At 38.8% G+C, this 18,986-nt stretch overlaps 1 protein-coding gene across 4 annotated transcripts in view; it reads left to right on the top strand.

Moving 5' to 3' along the window:
- The window catches only part of PKHD1 (PKHD1 ciliary IPT domain containing fibrocystin/polyductin), a 477,678-nt gene that overhangs the window by 345,794 nt on the left and 112,898 nt on the right, over positions 1 to 18,986 (top strand). For 3 of the 4 annotated variants that reach the window (XM_072733695.1, XM_072733698.1, XM_072733700.1), the window contains 3 exons: positions 4,895 to 5,773; positions 6,928 to 7,096; positions 8,882 to 9,039. In XM_072733695.1, coding sequence (XP_072589796.1) covers positions 4,895 to 5,773; positions 6,928 to 7,096; positions 8,882 to 9,039 — 1,206 coding nt within the window. Of the gene's footprint in view, positions 1 to 4,894; positions 5,774 to 6,927; positions 7,204 to 8,881; positions 9,040 to 18,986 lie in introns of those variants that run through there. The other variant, XM_072733701.1, reaches the window with a different exon arrangement.

Below are 18,986 nucleotides of genomic sequence, written 5' to 3'. Positions count from 1 at the left end.
TGTATTGCGATGTATGTGAACTGGTGCAGCCACTCTGGAAAACTGTGTGGAGGTTCCTCAAAGAGTTAAAAATAGACCTGCCCTACGACCCAGCAATTGCACTGTTGGGGATTTACCCCAAAGATTCAGATGCAATGAAACGTCGGGACACCTGCACCCCGATGTTTCTATCAGCAATGGCCACAATAGCCAAACTGTGGAAGGAGCCTTGGTGTCCATCGAAAGATGAATGGATAAAGAAGATGTGGTTTATGTATACAATGGAATATTACTCAGCCATTAGAAATGACAAATACCCACCATTTGCTTCAACGTGGATGGAACTGGAGGGTATTATGCTGAGTGAAATAAGTCAATCAGAGAAGGACAAACAGTGTATGTTCTCATTCATTTGGGGAATATAAATAATAGTGAAAGGGAATATAAAGGAAGGGAAAAGAAATGTTGGAAAATATCAGGAAGGGAGACAGAACATAAAGACTCCTAACTCGGGGAAACGAACTAGGGGTGGTGGAAGCGGGGAGGAGGGCGGGTGTTGGAGGGGAATGGGTGACGGGCACTGAGGTGGACACTTGACGGGATGAGCACTGGGTGTTTTTCTGTATGTTGGTAAATTGAACACAATAAAAATTAATTAAAAAAAAAAAGAAGCTCTGTCAGAAAAGTGAAAAAAAATACATTTTTTAAATACAATTTTAAAAAATCAAAAAAAAAATAAATGTGATGTGAGGTGTCTGCTAATTTATAGAATTATGAGTCTTGGACTTGGAAGTAAAACATCACATCTTTAATAAAAAAAAAAAGAAAGAAAGAAAGAATGAAAGAATGAATGAATTCTCTGGTCCAAGATGTCAATAGTGCTGAGATTGAGAAACCATACTTTAGAAGATGGAGACACAGGCTAAGTCCTGGTCTTCTGGAAATGAGACAGATCTCTTTTACCTGAAACTGTGGGCGGTCCTGGAACATAATCACAGGATAGAAGTCCAGTTCTGATGGTTTAGCACCAGGCCAGAGCTGAATGGGTAACAAGGTTGACATGATCCTGAACTTCTGGCACTGCTGATCCAGGGTTTCTTAAATTCTTCCTGGGGAAAGGGATGTTATACACCAAGATTAATGCAGGTTTTCATGCCTATTTTGTTTCATGCAATTCTAAGATCTTTGTGAGAGAGACATTTTTATAGATGAGGAAACAAAGTCTGTAATAAAATTGCCTGCTTATGTGTGAAACTCACTTATGAGCTTGTGAACAACAACTTGAGGGTAAGATTGGGTCTTTCATCACTGGCTTTCTAATATAGTTAACTGTATTAAGTGCTATATATTAAGTGCTCCATAAATGGGAATGAAGAAAAGTAAGTGAAGAGTGAGAAAAGTCATCCAGCAAGAAAGTATCAGAGGTAACATTTAAGTTCAAGTCTGATTCTGAAGCCCTTGTTGAATAGATTTCTAATTTTGTAATCATTTTAGATTTATGGAAGAGTTGCAAAGATAGTATGGGGAGTTCCTGTGTACCTTTTGCCCAGTCTTCCCTATTGTTATTATCTGACGTATCTGCTATATTTGTCAAAACCAAAAAGTTAGCATTGATGCATTACTCTTAACTAAATTTAGGATATTTTCCAGATATCACCAGTATTTCCACTAGTGTCCCTTTCTGTTCTAGAATCCAATCTGGTTTCCCACACTAAATTAAGAAACTTTGCGTTTTTCTGTAAATATACACCAGAGCCTGGATGAGGTGAAATCTGCAGGTGTAGGTCAAGGATGCTAGCTATGGATGTTGAACAATTTTAAGTTAGAAAATGTGGCCAGTACTTAAAATTTCTATTTTAAATTGGAGGCCCCTGTCATTCTTTTTCTGACCAATAACATCCAGCAATTTGTACTTAGAATTGTGATTTTTCAAAAGGAAAAATAGAGCAATAGCTGTGAACATAATCATTGCTTAATGTTTCACTTAAATGTTCAAGACATTTTAAGTATTTACTATTGATTAGCTTTCAGCCATCGATTAATATGTACATGAGTAAAAAGATCTTATATGATTTATAACTATGAATTATAATCATGTAAGTATAAGACATAAAAAATCCACAAATTAAAATAATACTGATATATTGCCTTGACTGAAATTCTAGAACCACTTTCCATTCTACAAAATAAGGTATTTATGTGTGGGATCTAGCGTCTGGTATCCTTTGGGCTGCAGTCCTATGGTGACAGGATCCATAGCCCTTTCAGCTGTGTGCTATTGGTGAGGGACACCGTAAAAAATGTTATCATCAGACAAATAGTTTTTGACCATTTTTTTAAAGATTTTATTTATTTATTCATGAGAGACACAGAAAGAGAGAGAGGCACACACAGGCAGAGAAAGAAGCAGGCTCCATGCAAGGAGCCCGATGTGGGACTGGATCCCGGGTCTCCAGGATCACACACTTAGCTGAAGGTGGTGCTAAACCGCTGAGCTACCTGGGCTGCCCAGTTTTTGAGTATTTTGTCATTCTGTGAATATTTCTGCACCATCCACCAGTGCCTCCTTAATTGGTGTCATTTGAGAAATTTAGATATATTGGAATCCTGTCATCTAGCAACAAAGAAAGACATACGTGGTCTCTTTCAAAAAAAAATATATATATATATATTTACTTTAGAGAGAGAGGACATGGAGGAGGTGCAGAGGGAGAGGAAGAGAATCTCAAAGAGACTCCCTGCTGAGCATGGAGCCTGAGGTGGGACCCTGAGGTGGGGCTTGATCCCAAGATGCTGAGATCATGATCAGAGCCAAAATCAAGAATCGGCTACTTAACTGAAATACCCAGGAGCCCCAGAAAGACATACATGGTCTTTTACTTCATCTGTCTTCTAGATGATGGTATGATCCTTCATGGTACCTGATTCTTAAGGGTGTTAGTTTCTCCTCTGTGAAAAAGAAGTGGGGAAGGTGGAGGGTTTAGGCTGGACTACTTTTGAGCTTTAAATGCTATTCCTGAAACACCATAGCTCCCTCTATTTTTTAGTGAGAGAAATAACTTTATAGTTCACCTTCGGCAGAACTTTTTAAAAAGAAAGAAAAAAGAGGTGCCTGGGTGGCTCAGATGATTGAGTGTTGGACTCCTGATGTTGGCACAGGTCATGATCTCAGGATCATGGGACTGAGCCCCATATCTGGCTCTGAGTTCAGCAGGGAGTCTACTTGGGACTCTCTTTCCCCTTTTGCCCCTTCCACTTGTACTCTCTCTCTATCTCTTTCAAATAAACAAATAAATCTTAAAAAAAAAAAGAAAGAAAAGAAAGAAGAAAGAAACAACATGAAATACGAAGTTGGGACCTATGTAGCTAAGGGCACATGATTAACTCCTGGCACATTAGGTGTAGCCCCATTGCCTGAATCCCAATGCAAAGCTGCTCCTTTTATTCCTCTGCATCTCCCACTCCCCCCAGCATGCCTGCTTGAGGGTTAACAGTGTATCCTCTGCATGCATTTGCCTCCATCCAAGTCTAATGTGTTACTTAAACCTTTCTACCTCAGTTTCCTTATTGGTAAAATGGGGCTAATTATACCTACCTTATAGAATGTTTGTTAAGTTAGGAGTTTAAACACACACACACACACACACACACACGTATGAACATACATGCTATATTGATGTATGACTTAGAACAGTACCTGGTACCTAATGAGTGCTAAATGAGAGTTAGGTGATAAAGTTATTAATTTGCCTCATTATTTTCTATAATCATGTTCTTTTTTTAATAAATTAATTTTTATTGGTGTTCAATTTACCAACATACAGAATAACACCCAGTGCTCATCCCATCAAGTGTCCCCCTCAGTGCCCGTCACCCATTCACCCCCACCCCCCGCCCTCCTCCCCTTCCTCCACCCCTAGTTTGTTTCCCAGTGTTAGGAGTCTTTATGTTCTGTCTATAATCATGTTCTTAGCTATTTTACCAAGAGGATATACGTTGACATATTAGTGCATTATATATATATATAAATAAAGATTTTATTTATTTATTCATGAGAAACACACAGAGAGAGGCAGAGACACAGCAGAGGGAGAAGCAGGCTCCATGCTGGGAGCCTGATGTGGGACTTGATCCCAGGTCTCCAGGATCACACCCCGGGCTGAAGGCAGCGCTAAACTGCTGGGCCACCGGGGCTGCCCCAGTGCACATTATATTTTTAAATCAGTCTAGTGGCTGCAGTTCAAACTGTGTTTTTGCAATATCTACTTAAATTAGTACAAATAAATTTCTTGGTAAGGCTAAATAATTCTATCCTCTCCTGACATAAAAGATGTAGAGAATCTTATTATTGTGAAAAAGAGACAGGGACCACACTGTGGTGAGGATAAAAATACAGGAAATATTTTACCATATTGTTAAAATGTCTTAAAAATATGTTTTATATAATTGAGTATTATATTCCTTCATGCAATGTCTTTATGGGAATGGTAATAGACCTTTCACTTGGGATCCCTGAGAGGAGACATGCCATTGAGGTGAGTGGCTGGGAATCCATATTTCCTTCTTCATTTTCATCCGGGTCCTTGACTAGCCCAGCAGAAAAATACATGGAATCTGCCAGCTAGCGTGCTCATCTCCAAAGCCTATCTCTCTCTTTCCTATCTGTCCTTCCTCTTCCCCATCCAACTGACAGACTCTTCAGACTGCACATGAAACCTTGACAGGCACTCATGTGATATTTCTAATGATTCATTTGTTATCAGCAAGACTCATGGTGTGAAATATAGTGCTGGTATTGAGAATAAACTACTATATTAAAAAAACTTTTTGCATCTCCTGATGCCCACAAATGGGCCATCCTTTTGCCTTTTGTAGAGAAAGAGAGAGTACCTGATGATATGCATTTTGTTTGCAGGTGTCCTTCAACTTTCAAATGTGGAAATTCAGAACTTTGGGTCACCACTGTATTCATCCATTGAATTCACTAATGCATCGGCAGGATCCTGGATAATATCGTCTTCTCTGCACCAAAGCTGCAGTGGGGGCATTCGTGCAGCTGCCAGTCATGGGATCATTTTAAATGACAATATAGTGTTTGGCACAGTTGGCCATGGCATAGATTTGGAGGGTCAGAATTTTTCTCTCTCTAATAACCTTGTGGTTCTGATGACACAGTCAGCATGGTCCACCGTTTGGGTGGCAGGAATCAAAGCGAACCAGGCAAAGGACATCAACCTTTATGGCAATGTTGTGGCAGGATCAGAGAGAATTGGCTTTCACATCCAGGGTCACAGGTGCTCTTCTCCTGAAGCTCGCTGGTCTGACAATGTGGCCCACTCAAGCCTTCATGGCCTTCATCTCTATAAGGAAAATGGGCTTGACAACTGTACTGGTATCTCTGGCTTCTTGGCTTTCAAGAACTTTGACTACGGTGCCATGCTACATGTGGAGAACAGTGTGGAGATAGAGAACATCACTCTGGTAGATAATTCGGTTGGTCTCTTGGCAACAGTGTATGTGTCTTCTGTTCCAAAGAGTCACATCGAAAATGTACAGATCGTACTTAGGAATTCAGTCATTGTAGCCACTAGCTCCTCTTTTGACTGCATTCATGACAGAGTTAAGCCTCGCTCTGCCAACTTGACATCATCAGATCGAGCTCCTTCCAATCCAAGAGGGGGTCGAGTTGGTATTTTGTGGCCTATATTCACTTCAGAACCAAATTGGTGGCCTCAGGAACCATGGCACAGAGTGAGGAATGGCCATTCAACTTCAGGAATTCTGAAACTTCAAGGTAGGACATTTCAGCTCCTAAGCAATGTAGTGCATAGGATCTTCATACATTTGTTCATAGGATCTTCAATGGTGTTCTGAAATTATATCAAGAGTGGTCTAGTGTTTACCATCCAATGGATAGCCTGCTGGCTATTGATAATCACCATGGTGATTGATTGATTGATTTTTTATTTTAATTTTTAAAAATATTTTATTTATTTATTGATGAGACACACACATACACACACACACACACACACACACACACACACACACAGGCAGAGACACAGGCAGAGGGAGAAGCAGGCTCCATGCAGGGACCCTGACATGGGACTCAATCCCAGGTCTCCAGGATCAGGCCCTGGGCTGAAGGCGGTGCTAAACTGCTAAGCCACCCGGGCTGCCCCACCATGGTGATTTAAATGACAGTGAGTGACTCCTTTAAAAAGTCATTACTTTATTTCTGTTGAAGAACTTTCACAGTGATCATTTGATTATATGACAACTCTCTAAGTAGGTGTTCTTTTTCCTACTATAAGCAGGAGAAAATAGATGCAGAAATTGTGCTTCACTGAAGTTGTTCAGTAGTTGATGGGGCAGCCTGGATTAGAACCAGTTATGCCACAACCTATGATGTTAATCCTCCATCAGATTTCTTTTGTGCTATTGTACTCACTCTCACTGGATTGTGATCAAAACTTTGATGAAAAGTAGAGCTCTTAAGACTTTTTAAAAAAAATTATTTATTCATGAGAGACACAGAGAGAGAGAGAGAGAGAGAGACAGAGACAGAGACAGAGACAGAGACAGAGACATAGGCAGAGGGAGGCAGGCTTCATGCAGGGAGCGCGATGTGGAACTCAGTCCTGGGACTCCAGGATCATGCCCTGAGCCGAAGGCAGGCCCTAAACCACTGAGCCACCCAGGCTCAGTCCCGAGCTCTTAAGACTTTAGTGTGTTGGAATACTCTCCTCTTTTGCATGCAATATTCATGTCTTGAAGAACTACAGATATTTTAAGTCAGGGTTTATATATTAACTCCTGGAACTACCGTGGATAACTTAAATTTACTCCCAGATATGTGTTGATATAAGAATATTTAGTTGTGTAGTCTGTATTTGTGGTTGATAGTTTATATTATCCAATGTTATGATATATTAACTTTTTTTTCAGATGTCACATTTTCTAATTTTGTGAAGAGTTGCTATAGTGATGACCTAGATATCTGCATCCTGCCCAATGTGGAGAACACAGGAATCACGCATCCAATAACAGCAGAGGGGACCAGGATGCTAAAGATCAAAGATAAAAACAAGTTCTACTTTCCTCCTTTACAAGCTAGGTACCAGTTTTAATATTTATAATAAGCCATGTTTATGAAGTATTTGGCAATTCCTCTAATCCTTAAACATGTTTAGAAAAAAAAAAAGAATACAAAAATAAAAAAAGAATAAAATCATCAATGTGAATAGAAGTAAGTTTTTCTGGAAAGAAATGGTAGATTGAATGGCCCCAGTTCTTTATTTACCTATGTGCATGCCCTTTGATATAAGATTTTTAAAAAAAAAATATTTTACTTATTTATTCATGAGAGACACAGAGGCAGAGAGAGAAACAGGCTCCCTGCCGGGATCCTGATGCAGAACTCGATCCCAGGACCCTGGGATCACACCCTGAGCCAAAGGCAGATGTTCAACCACCAAGCCCAAGTGTCTCTCAATATAAGATTTTTGCGATATCTCTCACAACAGAGGCTCTATTTCTCTCTTGAATTGGGCTCAGCCATGTGAGTTTTCCTGACTAAAAAAGGGAGCAAAAGTGATAGAATGCAAATTTTATTGATGTGTCATTGTTTTATCTTTATTAGAGATATTCCTTTGGAATGTTTTCAAAATCACTGGAAAAAAAAATTACCCCAATTCTTGACTCTTCCATGGAGTATGGTGTCATTAGTTTTTGGAAGAAGGCTCAGGAGGCCTTGTGCAGGGACTAGGATGGGTTACTTTCTTTCCCCCACAACATTGGGGAAAACTCCTTTAGTTGGAAGAAAAGAATCAAGAAAAATTGCCCTAATTAGAAAGTTAATATGTTTGGCCCAACATCAGTCCTTTTTTAATACCCATCCCTGAGTCATTTTTTCGGTACCTAAACATTATGAGGTTTGCAATTTGTGTTATTCTGTCATTTTTTCTTCTGCCCAATTTTCCTTCAGTTCATGTCTTACTTATGGGATGAAATAGTTATAAAGCTAAATGATATTAGCTTCTGATTCTTTGTATTATTAATACCTGACACATGGTTGGCATACAATAAATATTTAATATTATTACCAATGGTGCCTAAAATTATTAGACCAGGGGAAATCAAATAAATGCTCTATAATTCAATGCTATAATTGTCTATAACTTGTTTATATAACCCGTCTGACTCTCAATTCTGAAAGTATAGGAACCATGTCTGTCTTTATCACCACTGTATTCCCCAACATGTAGATGTAGGTTTTCAATAGATATTTGTTGAATGAAAATATCTATTTTTACCTTGTTTGTAGATAGCACAAATAGAATTGATATTTATAATAATAATCTTAAAGTCCTGCAAGGCCTCAAAGTTTCATAAAGAAATGATTACATTATGCTCAGTAGATATTAGAGGTAGGAGCGTTTTATTATATCTTGCTTCTTACAGAATTAGCAATTGAGGCAAAGATTATATATTCAGATATCTTGAATATTTGGTTAAAAGAATGTCTTTCTTTTTGCCCATATAACTGGGAAAAAACATTTTCTAAAGCTTTTTAGTTTGTATTTGTGTAGTACATTATTAATAAAATCCTGTTGAATTTTTCTCTCTTTTTTAAAAGATTTTATTTATGTATTTTTGTTTGTTTGAAGGAGGGAGGAGCACAGGGAGAGGGACAAGCAGACTCCATGCTGAGTGCAGAACCTGATGCAGGGCTTTATCTCATGACCCTGAGATCATGACCTGAGTCGAAATCAAGAGTCATATGCTTAACCAACAGAGCCACCCAGGCACCCTGAATTTCTTTTTCATGTTAACACTACCAATATATGTTTTCTCTGTGTTGCTTATCATGGAATGAGAGAGTTATTTTCTGTCTTTACAGGAAAGGTTTAGGGATACTGGTTTGCCCTGAGTCAGATTGTGAAAATCCAAGAAAATACCTCTTTAAGGATCTGGATGGGAGAGCCCTGGGTCTGCCACCACCAGTGTCTGTATTTCCTAAAACAGAGGCAGAATGGACTGGGTCCTTCTTCAATACAGGTTGGTTATATCTGAACTTGATGCCTCCAGCAAAGGGAGCATGCTGGTGAAGGAGCTGGTTTGTTGGCTGGGTTGTCTAATACAAACAAAATAGCCAGGAGAAGAACTGAGCTCAAGTTAGAGTCTATGCTATCACAGGGATGCTGAAGGATTAAGCAGTGTCACTATAGCATTGTTATTCCCTCCACAAAATCACTTATGTCTTTGTGTAAGGCACAGATTCCTCACATGCAGCTCTGTGACCAGGTGAGAACATCCTCTCACTAGTATGGTCACCTGAACCTGAAGCAGGATTCTTTCACAGTCGGCCATGGAACCAGCTCCTCTGCCATCTGAGTCCACATTTCTCTTCCCTCTGAACTTAAAGGCTCTTCCTCAGGAGAGGGTGGAAGAGTAGAAGGCATGCAGCTTTCCTTCCTTTGCTTTTTCATTGTCCCTGGGGGGCTATAATAAAAATATCCGTCTTCTTGCTTATACAACCAGAGCCCATTTAGGGATCAGTTTTAATAACTGGAACCCCAGACAGAGATTATTGTCCTTCTATGTCCACAAATAATGGGACTCTGAGTCTCTGTTGGGTTCAGGTGGAAACTGCTGCACATAAATCTGAAGAATTTCCCCAGATTTCTTTCTGTATCAATGTTAATTCTTTCCACACTTCTCTTTCTAGTCTCCTTTTCCCTCTTTATTTTCTAAGTGAATGAATGTCCCAAGACAATGTTCTCAGATGTATTTTATTCCCTCCCTAATCTTGCTAAGTTGAAGGTTGAAATCTTTTCTACTGCTGATGACTTCCAGTTTATATCTCCAGCCCTGAACTTTGGTCTGACATATCCAACTGATTCCATTGAGAAGTACAATCAGCATTTCAGATTCAACACACTCTAAAAGGGTTCTTGAGCTCTGCCTGCATCCACAGCCTGCTTCTTGCCTAGTTGACCCTACCTCCATAATTGATATCATCATTCATGAGGTTATTTGAGCAAAAAATCTAGGAGCAGTTCTTTATTCCTTTTTCTGATACAAATGTTCTCACTTGGAAACAATTATCATCTCTCATTCAACAAGGGAATAGGATAGCCTTACTTGGTCATCTTTCTTCTGTTCTTATATTCCACAATCTATTTTTCACATGGTAGCCAGAGTGATCCTTTCAACTTTCTGAATGTTTTCCATTCCCCTAGAATGAAATCCAAACTACGAGCCTATAAAATCCTGTAGTATCTGGTCCCTGCCTACGTGTGACACCTTTTTGACTTACTTATAGTAGTCTTATGTTTGTTTGTTTTTTTTAACGTGCTAAGTCTATCCCTACACCAGGGCTTGCCTTTGCATTGACTGTTCCCTCTGCCTGAAATATACTATTCTCATTTCTTTGCAGAGCTGGCTCCTTCTTTTCAGATGATAGCCCCTCAGAGAAGCCATCCTTGGCCACCCTTTCCAGAATAATTATTCCCCCCCTATTCTCTAGCCCTGTTATGCCTGCTTTATTTTTTGTCAGAGTTCCACTACTTGAAATTATATTATGAATACACTTGTTTACTGGTTGATTTACTATTTGTCTTTTAAAATGCAAACTTAGTGTGGGCAAGAATTTTGTCCTGTTCATTGCTGTGTATTTGTGATACAATTTAATATCATATCAACAAACATTAGTTGACACATTGATCAAGTGAATGAATTATTGATAACCAAGGAGAATATTAATGTTTTTTTTTTTTGCCACAAACCATTCAAGAATGTACAGAAGAAATTGAAGCTTAAATTTGGGTCATTGGTTTAAGGATTATCCATAATAGGAGATCTGGAACTGAGACTTTCCTAGGTCTCTTTTTACTTGTTCCCACCTTTCTTCCATTTTAATTGCTGCTACTTTTAGTGTTTGGCATTTATAGAAGTTTCTATATAAATCTTTTAATTACCATACAATTTTTCATGCTTCAATATTTTTGCACATTTCTTTTAAATATTTTCATTGATTGAAGGCTTATCTTTGCAACAGGATGACAAGCTGTGGGGACTTCAGTATAGGTTTTAAAAAGTCAGTGCTGAGTGTGTGGAACCCGCAAAGTAAATATTCATTTGGATATGTTGGTCATATCTGTTAAATATAACCCGCAAATACATTTTTGCACAGAGGAATAAAATTTGGGTAAAATATATATTGAGAAATAATGTGCAGAGTAGTAAAAGGAAAAAAAAAGATAGGCAACTGCTCTCTCATTTAGCACTATATCTATTCAAATAGCTTTCTATAGTGAGTTATTCTGTTGGTTAAGAATCATCCTACTGTTATAGGTGTTTACACCATGGAGAAAATATCCTCATGTTTTAAGACAAAGTATAGGCATAATTGTAGGGCTTTTCCACACTTGTGGTCTTTGGTGAGGACCACATTTCTGTGGAATCAGTACCAAGGGACATGTGTCCTAGACTATTTAATGAAAAGCACATTTCAGAAAAGAGTAAGGACTGAAGCAGGTCTTAGTGTGGATTGCTCCAGAGGCAGACAGTGAGTGATACAAGGCTTAGAATCTAAAGTTTTATGTGAGGAGGTGATCTCGGTAAAGCGGAGAAGTGGGGAAGTATGACAGGGAAGGGGATGCATCCAGGAGGGATGTAATCAAACTGGTTACCACTATGGACTGCTGGAGCTCAAGTCTGGGTGGGAGGGGGGTGAGAGGATCCAAGAGACCCTGGACCCATGGCTGAAATGTGTCCCTGCTAAGCTGTGGAGAGACTAAGGTATTTATAGCTCAAATCCCCACTTATCATTGGCTGAAGTTTGCTTCTGGGCATTAACTCTCCAGCCTCTTGGCTTTCCCTGAACAAAGGCTAACTATGCTCTTTCCTCTGGCCAGGAACAAACCTCTCTCAGAAGGAAGTGGTAGGGTTTTGCACTAGTCATCTTTGGTGGTGAAGGTGAATGCTAAAAACATATGGCCGTGGCACTAAAAATGTCTGGTGCAAGTAGGAGCTCTAAAATATTGATCAAATACTTCATGTGTATGGGTGCCTGGGTGGCTCAGTCAGTTACACATTTGCCTTTGGCTCCAGTCATGATCCTAGGGTCCTGGGATCAAGCCTTGCATTAAGCTCCCTGCTCAATAGGGAGTCTGCTCCCTCTTCCTCTGCTGCTCTCCTTGCTCATGCTCTCTTTCTCTCCTCACCCCTTTCTCTGTCAAATAAATAACTATACCTTTTAAAAATACTCCATGTGTAAATGATGAGGTGGTTCGATGAACTCAAATGGTTGCTTACCGTGTGGTATAAATATGCTGATTAGGCATAAACGTCCTCTTGCGGCTGGTTGTATATTTTATTTTTCTTAACTCTCTAGCCTGGTTGTGAAGTATGATTCAATGGTAAAACTCCAGCAGGTGTTACAGTATCACATACTGCTTAATATCAATGTGTAGACAAGCATGAGTGTGTGTGTGTGTGTGTGTGTGTGTGTGTGAGATTGAATGTATATAAGAAAGTGTGTATGACTGACTACTTTCAACTCCTGATGTTTTAAAGCTTTACAACATTTTAAATGAGGTTGCTATAGGTACCAACCGCAAGGATTCCCACAGTAGAACCTGCTGTTTACTGCACTAAAAATACAATCTGTGTCTTCTTGCAACAAAAGAGACAGCACATAGTATAAATGGTGCCTTCCTGGTGCTGACAGGATTATGGGGTGTTCCTTTTATTTCCAAAATATGAATAGATCCTCCTTCCCTGATTCAAGTCCCTTTTTATTTTTTAAACTATTCAATTCTATGCCACTTTCCAATTCCCGAACACAATCTGATAGATGAGAAAAGCACAAATTTAATCTGAAGAGGAGTGTCTATTTTGTATTTTTCCTCTCGGAGACGAGAATCTATAATCTTCTGAGGAACAGGAAGAGGAGTGCAGGAGAGATGAAAATGGAGACCACTGGAACCAACTCTCATATTTATTCCAAGTGACATTGAGTGTGACACACCCTTATGTTCTTTCTCAACTTTGTTAATAACCAGTTTGGAGTCCATTGCCTTTGAGGGCTATTTTTAATTTGAAAAATACAGATTGTATTTGCACATATGAGTTCACAGCAAAGCTACCAACCCAGACAGATATCCATAGGTCCCGGCACATTGTCATATACTCTGGCATTAGAAGCAAAAATTATCCATGTGGATCAGTTATAAGGAATACTGTGCCAGTGGGTTTTGCTATCTGTGTGATGCAGGGTGTGTAGCCAGGGGAAAAGTGAGCTGTTAATTTTGATTTGTACTTATCTGTAAGTTTGCATTTGCAGCCAACTTTGAAACATGCATGGCAATAGAGTGCAAAGCAGCTAATCCCAAGCAGGAGATGTTCTGAGAACCATTTGCATTTTATTCTGGAAAGGATTTCTTTTGAGTATGGGAGCAGCTAATGATCTGAAGATCCAAAATCATTGAGAAAAACAAAGTCTTTTTTTTTTTTTTTGAGAAAAACAAAGTCTTGAAATTAAGGTCTACTTAGGTGGGACTAGACAGGTGCCAGAGCTTCGCACTCTAACATCTTAGTCATTTCCAGTCTGTCCCAGGCTACAAGTGGTTGGCTTTACCTCCCAGACCAGTGCGTATGCACGGAGTACCTATATGGTTAAGTGGAAGAAATCAGAGCTTTACTTTAAATGGCATTTAATAATTTCTGAGCCATGATGAAGAAAGTAGAGGGGAGATACAATGGAAGGTAGCATTCCATGAGTGACTTTTGCATGCTACATGTTGAAATTGACATTTTCATCCACTGTGCAAATGCATTTTGGCCGCCTACAGTCTACTAAGGCTTCCAACATTGGGAGCTCTAGTTGTGAACACTCCTGCTTTCATCAAGCTTATGTTCCAGTAGAGAGAGATATATTAAAAAATAAATCAAAATACTCCAAAAGTGAGGGGAAGTGTGAAGAAAATAGTATAGGGTTTTGGATTTGAGAGGCAGATTGAAGGGTGTACATGTGTGCATCTGTGTGTGAATAAGGCAGTTGCTATTTGAAACAGAGTTACATTTCCAGTGAGACCTGAATGAGGAGCAAGGAGTCAAAGCTCTGAGCAGAGGAGAAGCCTTGTAGGAATAGAGAACAGCCAGAACAGAGGCTTTGGGACAAGAATAGCCTCAAAGTGTATGAGGGGTGGGTGAAAAGGAGATCAGTGCTACCGGTGTGTGATTAATGGGAATGGGAGTAGATGCAGGTAGCCAGCACCCAGCTCCTTCCTAGGCCAGGGTCATTTGATAAGATGATATTGGAGGGTTTAAAGAAAGGTGGTGATAAGACTTTGTTCACTCTCTGGAAAGATGGGATATACAGCCATGGAATAAATGGACTGTGGGAGTCAGACTCAGGGCAGGCAATGCTGTTAGGAAGCTACAGCTAAGGGCGGCTTGGGGATGCATGACCCCACAAGTGTTCTGCTCACGTGTGCTGGCCCACAAAGTCTTGCACTAGTCTACAGTGAGATAATTACATGAATGGATCAATTAGAAACAACACATGACAGTAATTTTATATCTGTTGACGCTAATCAGTAGAACTTGGGGCTTTTATTTTGTATGATTTGTCAGATAATTTATATGTTTTTTAAAGTATTGGTCCTCAATGGACTGGAAATTTTAAAACAAACAAAATCAAACGAATGAAACAAAAAAAAATCCCTTTTCTCCTGCCAAATATTTTTCAGTTTAAGAAAATATTTCAGTTTCAGAAGGTAAATTTAATGTGTTTAGCACAGTGGCTTCTGTAGCTGACTTACCATCAGAATTTCCTAGGACATTAAGCATTAATTTGCATGTTGGAGGGGATTCAGTAGGTATGTGTGAGGCCCAGGCCTTTGTATTTAAACATACGTACACACATGTACACACTCACTCACACACACAATCTCCCCAAGTGATTCTGCTGTGCTAAGGTTTGAGAAACACCAGCTAGAGACTAATATGTTTGCTTTGAAGTAGATAGATGGGATGTTATGAAGACAATATTTTTAATTTAAAAAGTGAGCAGTCTCAATCTCTCACGAAAAATCAAAAATTTACTATCTGTGCCAAATACCAAAGGCATAAATATACTCACTTATATACACACTGGATGTATTTCTGAAAAGAAATAGGATATGAACCAAAAAGATATAGGAATATTTACAATCTAAATTAAGTCTTTGAATAGTAACAATTAAACTTTTTAAAACGTAGATTACTTTTGCTAGTACTAGAGTGAGTTCAATGACCTCAAAATGTCACCTTAATAATAAAGCATTGGATAAAAATGAGTTCAGTGCTAAGTTTATTTTTTGAATTCTACATTGAATCATTATATTAAAAACCTAAACTCATGATAAGCTTTTCCCACACTTTCCTTGACGTCATTCCCAGCAAAGTACAGTGGTCTGACCAGGACTTCTGACCAGATCCACCTTCCAGGCAGTTGAGAGTTTCCCACTCTTTGCCACAAGAGGATAAGAGGTATTTTTCAAATGGTGTTCCTTCTTGGTCGCTTCTTGAGAAAGAAAGTTATAAACCATTATGGAGACCTTAAAAGTGACTGGCCTCAAATCAAAAATGAAAGATTAGGTTGATAAAAAAGAAAATAAAGCTGGCATTTGACTGTCAGCCCATGGGGTGATGAAGTGGTTTCCGACTGAATAACGGGAAGGCTCCAGCAACGGGACACATACACTCAGCTGCTTGCAGACGGAATGGCTAACATTTTCTCAACTCTTTGTTGCTAGATCTCGAAATGTATCTTTTCTTTAAGCTTTCTAGGCCTCTCTTTCTTCCCATTTGTCCTGGGAATGACAGCAAGATGGTATTATAAAATGGGAGAAGGGAGAGGGAGGGAGAAAATGAAGGGACAGAATGTAGAGAGGAAATGGTTTGTCTGCCAATATCTGTGCTTGCAGAGGTCTTTTTCTTCTAGCTAGAGGGGGAAATACCATTCTCTTTTCCCAAGCAATTATAGGCCCCCAAAATTGAAACTTGGTATATAGCTCTTTAATCTCAGCAGATATTTATGGTTAAACATTAGACTTTTAGGATTCCAGATGTCAGGGTATTAAAATATAAAGGCACAGTAGAGTCTCAGAAAATATTAGAATCTTGGGGTGTGTGGCTGCAGGGATTTTTCTCCCAAGCAGAAGAGGGTAAAGCTTTCAGTGATCCTTTGTGAGACCCAAAGAGCACCTTTCCTTCACCTGATTCTCTCACTCCCACATGACTTGCCCTGTCTCCAGGCCGTGAATGGCGTAACAGTGTTTGATAGCATTTTGAAATCGTCCATACTGTGAGTTGGAATGCTTTTCATGTGTAATTTGTAAAGGATGATGTGAAAAGGCATATGAGCCATGGGCATAATTTCTGTTGCTTCTCCTCAATCTGGACACTTTATTCCTGAGATTTTCTTGATCCTCAAATCTTCCATTAGAAGCTAATACTTGTGGAGTAGTCACCATGTTTCTGACTCCGTGCTAAGACCGTCAGATGAATTATCTCATGGAATGCCATCAACAGAATATATCCTATGAGGTAGACATTCTTATTCCCTACCTGATAAAACTATGGAAACTGATATAGAGATATTAGGTAACTTGCCCAAGCCACATGACTAATTAATAGAAGATTCTGGACTGAACCTGTGTTTTTAACACTACATAATACTGTATATGGTACCCTATTGCTAAGTTTTTTTCCCTTTTTTCTTTACATTCTCCAGTGTTAGTTCTCTTACATCTATCAGCCATTCTCACACACAGATTCCTGTCTACACAGAACAAAGCAAGCTGAGACTGTGCAATTATTCCAGCAATTATCCACCCCAACTAGCAATAATAATAGTTACCAATTATCTAGCATATTCCATGTGCCAGGCATTATGCTAAGTGGTTTATAGACATTCTCATTTATCCCTTCAACAACCTTAACATGTAGGGATTGTTATCCCTTTTCAGCATTTGAAGAAATAGGGGTTTAGAGAAGCTAACTAATTTTTCATGGTCCTGCAGCTAGAATGTGCAGAACCAAGATTTAAATCTATATTTGTCTGATTCAAAAATCTGGGCTTGGAATCACTTCTAGATAATTATCATCTTGTGGTCTGAATCATCTGGTGAGGAACTGCACAGAGGGATATTTAACTCAAGAATTCACATATTTCCATCTTATAGCAAATCAATTTTTAGATTTTAAATTATAACTGTTAATTACTGTAACATTTTTGAAAGGCAATGGTAATAAAGATCACAAGAAAGCCTCACTTAGTTCCTCTCCTTTGTATGGTATATAGCTATTTCCAATGTGCAAAGTAAGTGGACTTTGTCACATCCAAGAAAAGCATTTTGTCAGGGTTAACCCATGGAAGTTGTGTGACAACCATAGAGCAAGCAGTATGAAGTAGAAGCTTTGGTCATGAGATAAAAATTTTATTATGGTAATTTTTCTGTGGCTTCCCCTTTCCTCCAATAAATTGAGGTAGGGTTTTTGTTCTGTTTTGTTTTGTCCAACTTAGACAGATGTTTACTGAAAGTCCAGGGAAAGCAAAGTACTATGTACTATTGGGGTATCCTATAAGATACAGCAATGTAAATAAGAAACTATCCCTGTCCTTGTGGATGGGTGCAGGGGGGCTAAGCTACAAGATGGAGAAAATTAGTTAATATAAAATTGGCACAATATACACTGGAGAGTCCATATGTACCTGGGGATATAGACAAAGGCTCTAGGAAGGAAATAGAGTTTGCTATAAGCCTAGAGCATTGGGAAAAGCTTTAAAAAGCATATGTGAAAGACGCAAGTACAAGGGGGTGTTTAGAAGCAGTAGACACAGTGTGTGGCAGTGTGGCCGCTCCCCTGTGGAACACTCCCTGGCTTTCAGATGCAGCTGGGGCTCTGACTCTTTATGTCCTTGCTCTACCTATCACCAAATTCCATTATAGCACATCTGATGCTCTGCTGCCATCATCTTCCAAGCCTGTCATCTTACCAGACTATGAATACCTTAAAGGCAAAGATCCTTGAATTTTTAGTACAGTCCCTGGGATGTAATATATGCTCAGTAAATGTTTGCTGAGTGAGGGAATGCATGAATAAATGAGTAAAAAAGTCAAGAACTCAAGTTTAGGTTGTCAGTCAACTGCTCCACAAAGTAAATCGTATCGATTTACTTAATACATAATTTGTTTTAGCGTTCTCAAAGAATGTTCCCTATTCACTCACCTCAGGAGATGGTACAAATTGTGGTCATTGGCTAAATTTTGAAAACTCTAATTCTTCCCATTTTGGAGATCTATCTTGTACATTAAGATATTATAGGATCTGATAAGTTCTGCAATTAAATTTAAAAATACTATTTAAATTTGTCTTATTAACTATTTCTCAAACTTCTTAACCAGTGAGTACTTATTCATACTACACAATTACTGTACTTCAGAATGCATTATGAGAAACATTAGCTCATATTAATTCATTAGTTTGTAGGGATACATGCCAATTGGAAAGAAATAAGATTACAGGATGTTTACTTTAGATGGTTCCTTGAAGGTTAATATGTTCCACTTCCCATTCAATGCATAGATGGTCTCTACCTTTAACTTTCTTGGGAAGTGAGAATTCACTTGCTTATAGGGCTACCTAATATATTTTGAATAAGTTTAATTGTTAGGATTCTTTCTATGAGTTGCACCACCAGTGACCTAGTGTGCCTCTTGGTGTGACAGAGTACAGGTCTAATTCTTTCCATATTACAGCCTTTTATTCAAATCAGTAAATCAACGATCTTATAATAACCCAGTATGCCTTTGCAAGCAAAGAATTCTAAATTCCTTCTGTTAGTCAACATATGACTAAAAATTGTTTTAAGTCTTCATTTTCTAAATTTATTTTTGGTATTCTTCAATTTGTTGATGATTTTTCCAAAATGTCAAAGCCAGAATATTACC

The sequence above is a fragment of the Vulpes vulpes genome, chromosome 1, assembly GCF_048418805.1.
Source record: "Vulpes vulpes isolate BD-2025 chromosome 1, VulVul3, whole genome shotgun sequence".
In the NCBI taxonomy this organism is placed as follows: Eukaryota; Metazoa; Chordata; class Mammalia; order Carnivora; family Canidae; genus Vulpes; species Vulpes vulpes.
This window is presented reverse-complemented; position numbering and strand designations above follow the sequence as displayed.